Source organism: Temnothorax curvispinosus, unplaced genomic scaffold (assembly GCF_003070985.1).
Source record: "Temnothorax curvispinosus isolate PA1 unplaced genomic scaffold, ASM307098v1 QBEX01017256.1, whole genome shotgun sequence".
Lineage (NCBI taxonomy): Eukaryota > Metazoa > Arthropoda > Insecta > Hymenoptera > Formicidae > Temnothorax > Temnothorax curvispinosus.
Window position 1 is genome coordinate 11 of NW_020227036.1, and position 4,630 is coordinate 4,640.

Sequence of the window (4,630 nt, forward strand, 5' to 3'; positions counted from 1 at the left end):
TTATGGCTTGGCATATATATTATATTAGTTGCCCCACTGTTGTGGACTCGCCCTACGGACCAGTTCGAGAAGGTGTCGCACGGAGCGCGACAGAGTCAGTTAAAAAGCGAAAGTGAAGCAGAACAGACTCGCTATTTTGAATCCTCATTATTATTCCGATTTGAGCTATTGTATTAGGTGTGTGTGGAAAATAAATACTTGTTTAAAGTTATAACATATTGGCGACGAGGATAAACGTTGATAAAAGCGGAAAATAAGACCAAGGAAAAGGAATCGCGGCCTAGGAAAATAACATAACCTAGAAAATGACAGACGCAACGCCAAAGACAGTCGTAGGAACCGTGGGATCGGTTTCCGAGTTCGTACCAGGTTCGGCAGATTCGTGGGAAGTATACCGTGAACAACTAGGATTTTATTTTGAGGCGAACGACATTACTTCAGAAAACAAGAAAAAAGCAGTTTTTTATTCAGCATGCGGCAAGGTAACGTACGCCACACTGCGGTCACTGGCTACCCCTAGAAAACCGAGCGAATTGACGTTCAACGAGGCCGTCACACTGTTGTCCGAACATTTTAATCCACGGCCCAGTAAGTTTGTTCAAAGATTCAAATTTAATCGCCGTGATCAGCTACCAAATGAGACGTTGGCCGACTATTTAGCGGAGCTCAGGAGGTTGAGCGAACATTGCGAGTTCACGGATTTAGAAGAAATGTTATTGGATAGATTGATTTGCGGAATGAGAGATGAGCGACTCCAACGAAGGCTGTTGGCTGACGCTGACCTGACGTTCAAAAAAGTCAAAGATGCAGCGTTGGCAGACGAGTCAGCGAACAAGAACATTTCGGAATTGAAAGCAAATTATAACACTGGACAGCAGGTGGAAAGCACAATAAATAAGCAACAGGAAAGCAAAAAACGACCGTGTTTCAGATGCAACGGGAGTCACCTTCCTGAAACTTGTACACACATTCAGACGGAGTGCAGATACTGCAAAAAAATTGGTCACGTCGAAGGAGCTTGTTTCAAGAAAAAAAAAGATGGAAAGAAAGACTCGTCCAACCAAAGCGAAGGACAAAAGAAGAAAGAGACATCAAAATGCCATCGTACAGAAGAAGATGATGAGGAAAGCAGTTCGGTCAGCTATCTATTTAACGTATCTACACGTGAAACTACCGATAAACGAACAGCATCGATAGTGATTGAAGGATTTCCGGTAGAAATGGAGATCGATTCAGGAGCCGGACACACTATCATAGGTCGAGAAACGTTTAACAGGATATGGCCTGCCGGTAAGAAGCTGGAAAGTTCTAAAGTAATCCTCCGAACTTGGTCGAAACAACAACTTGAAACTTTGGGGGAGTGCGATGTCGAAGTACAGTTCCGAGGTATCAAATCACAGTTGCGACTGATTATCATGGCGAACAACGGACCAAATCTTCTCGGGCGAGACTGGTTTGGAACACTGGGGATCTCGGTAAGCGGAACACATTGGGTACAAGAGGAGGCTCTGCCACCGGCGTTGGAGCGATACAAAGAAGTTTTTCGGCAAGAATTGGGACGCTATAGAGGAGCGCCCATCAAGATCGTATTAGACGAGGGAGCAAGACCAATTTTCAGGCGACATCGTGCGGTTCCGCTGGCTCTGCAAGCGAAAGTTGAAGCGGAATTAACACGAATGGTAAAGGAAGACGTATTAGAACAGGTAAATCAATCCGATTGGGCAACACCCATCGTTCCGGTGCTGAAGCGGAACGGAGACATCCGTATCTGCGGCGACTACAAGGGCACGGTGAATACCGTGATAAAAACAGATGTCTATCCTCTACCGACTATAACAGAAGGTCTAGCGGTATTGGCTGGAGGAAAAGTCTTCACCAAACTTGATTTAGACCGGGCATATACGCAAGTACGTGTGGATGAGGAGTCGTCGAAGGTTCTAACACTGAACACCACCAAGGGCTTGTTTCGGGTCAAAAGGCTTCCGTTCGGAATTTCGTCAGCTCCTGCATGTTTCCAAAGACTTATGGAAACCATCCTCGGAGGACTGGAGGGAATCATCGTTTATTTAGACGACATCCTAATCACGGGTCGGTCGGTAGACGAACACTGGCAAAGAGTACAAGAAGTTTTGAAGCGCTTCGAAGAGGTAGGGTTGCGCATTAATAGAAACAAGTGCGCATTTGCAAGACACTCTGTCGAATTCCTGGGGTTCAGAATTGACGCCGAGGGAGTGCACCCTACGGACGAGAAGGTTCGAGCAATAAAAGAGGCGGCACCGCCGAGAAATAGAACGGAACTAGAGTCGTTTTTGGGTTTGATGAATTTTTATGAGCGATTTATGCCGAATAAAGCGTCGGTCGCAGGACCTCTCTACGAACTACTGTCGAAGAAGGCGGCCTGGGTGTGGGGTTCAAGACAAGAACAAGCTTTTCAGCAGTCTAAGGAGCTGCTAACGACGGACAGGGTGCTGACACATTACGATCAAACATTGCCTCTATTGTTAGCGTGCGATGCGTCACCTTACGGCGTGGGAGCAGTGCTGTCTCACAAGCTACCAGATGGATCGGAGGCACCAATTGCGTTTGGCTCAAGAACTCTGCAGACCAGCGAGAAAAACTACGCGCAAATTGACAAGGAGGCTCTGGCTATAATGTTTGGACTCAAAAAATTCCACAGATTTATTTGGGGACGTCCTGTAACCATCCTGACAGACCACAAGCCGCTGTTAGGGTTGCTAAAACAAGGTAAAGCTATGCCAGAAACATTATCGCCACGGATGCTCAGATGGAATCTGATGTTAGGCAGCTACAACTTCGTGTTAAACTACAGGCCAGGAAAAAAACATGCGAACGCGGATGCATGCAGCAGATTGCCATTACCAGGCGAGGAGAGAATTTTCCCGGAACCAGCAGACGTGCTGCTCCTAGAAGAAGCGCCGACAGGATCACCATTAACCGCGGAAAACATCGAACAGGCGACGTCAAACGATCAGGTGCTGGCAAGAGTCCGAAGAGCAGTCCTTCACGGAACTATCGAAGAACTTCCAAATGAACCGGACTACATACCGTGGAAGCATCGTAACGGAACTCTATCGGTATTGCGAGGCTGTCTGCTGTGGGGTAGCCGCGTGATCGTTCCAAAAGTTTTACGAGCTGCAGTTCTAGGGCTTCTTCATAAGGTACACCAAGGGATAAATCGAACAAAGGCTATCGCTCGCAGCTATGTCTGGTGGCCGGCGTTGGATAAAGACATCGAAGAAATGATCGGTAACTGTGTAGAGTGTGTACAGACGAGGAAAGAACCCCGAAAAGCGGAGCCGATGAGCTGGGCACCGCCTGGGAAACCCTGGTCACGCATTCACGTCGATTTTGCGGGGCCCACGATGGGACATACTTTTTTAGTCATGGTCGACGCGCATACGAAATGGCCGGAGGTCAAAGAAACTGGAGGTTCAATGTCAGCGGACACCGTGATAAAAGGTTTCAGAGAAGCGTTCGCAACTCACGGTATTCCAGACGTAGTCGTATCGGACAACGGTACCGGTTTTGTGGCAACCGAGGTAAAAGAGTATCTTCAGAGGCATGGGATAAAATTCATCCAAACAGCACCGTACCATCCCGCATCAAATGGACTAGCGGAAAGAATGGTTCAAACACTGAAACACCAGCTGAAGAAAATACCTGCTCGAGAGTGGCAAGTAGGATTGGCAAACATCTTGTTGGCACTAAGATCGACACCGTGTGCTACAACGGGGAAATCACCGGCGGAGCTGCTAATGGGGAGACGACTGCGTACACTCTTGGACAAATTCCACCCCGAAACGAGCCAAAACTGCGAAGGGAAAGGAGAGGAAAAACCCTTGCTGCAGAACAGGAAATTCTCAGTATCTGATGACGTATTATATCGAAACTTTGGCAGAGGCCCTAAATGGGAGTCTGGGAAGATTGAAGAAATCAATGGCTCACGAAACTTCACAATCAAAACGCCAGACGGTGACCAAAAGAAACGTCACTTAGATCAGATCATCAGGAAACCGGTCGTAACCACCACCGTCGAGTCGATACCGGAGTCTACAGTACGATCGCCGATGAGTCATTTGAACACTCAGACCAGAAACACACCACCAGTCTCCGAGCTGGCGAATTCGGGTAATGAAGAACTACGTGAAGAAGATCACCAGGTGTGGTCTTCACGGCAAGCTCATGCAGAGGCCTTGGGCGTGGCAATTGAAGATGAAAATCTGTCAGAAATAACAGAAAAGCAGCTGGAAAATAATTACGAAAAGCAGACACAAAAACCTCGCCGTTCGGGCCGTATCCGTAGGCCCGTGAATCGTCTCAACTTGTAAGGGGAAGGAGTGTTGTGGACTCGCCCTACGGACCAGTTCGAGAAGGTGTCGCACGGAGCGCGACAGAGTCAGTTAAAAAGCGAAAGTGAAGCAGAACAGACTCGCTATTTTGAATCCTCATTATTATTCCGATTTGAGCTATTGTATTAGGTGTGTGTGGAAAATAAATACTTGTTTAAAGTTATAACACCCACACAGCACACGATGTCCATTGGACGTCCATAGACGTCCATAGACGTCCAATGGACATCGTGTGCTGTGTGGGGCAACTAATATAATAT

The 4,630-nt window shown here is 47.4% G+C and overlaps 1 protein-coding gene across 1 annotated transcript; it reads left to right on the plus strand.

Moving 5' to 3' along the window:
• Window positions 1–305: 305 nt before the first annotated feature.
• LOC112467393 (uncharacterized protein K02A2.6-like) lies at window positions 306–4,349 on the plus strand. Its single transcript, XM_025035986.1, has one exon. The coding sequence runs from the start codon at window positions 306–308 to the stop codon at window positions 4,347–4,349; it is 4,044 nt and encodes a 1,347-aa protein (XP_024891754.1).
• The last annotated feature ends 281 nt before the right edge of the window (window positions 4,350–4,630 follow it).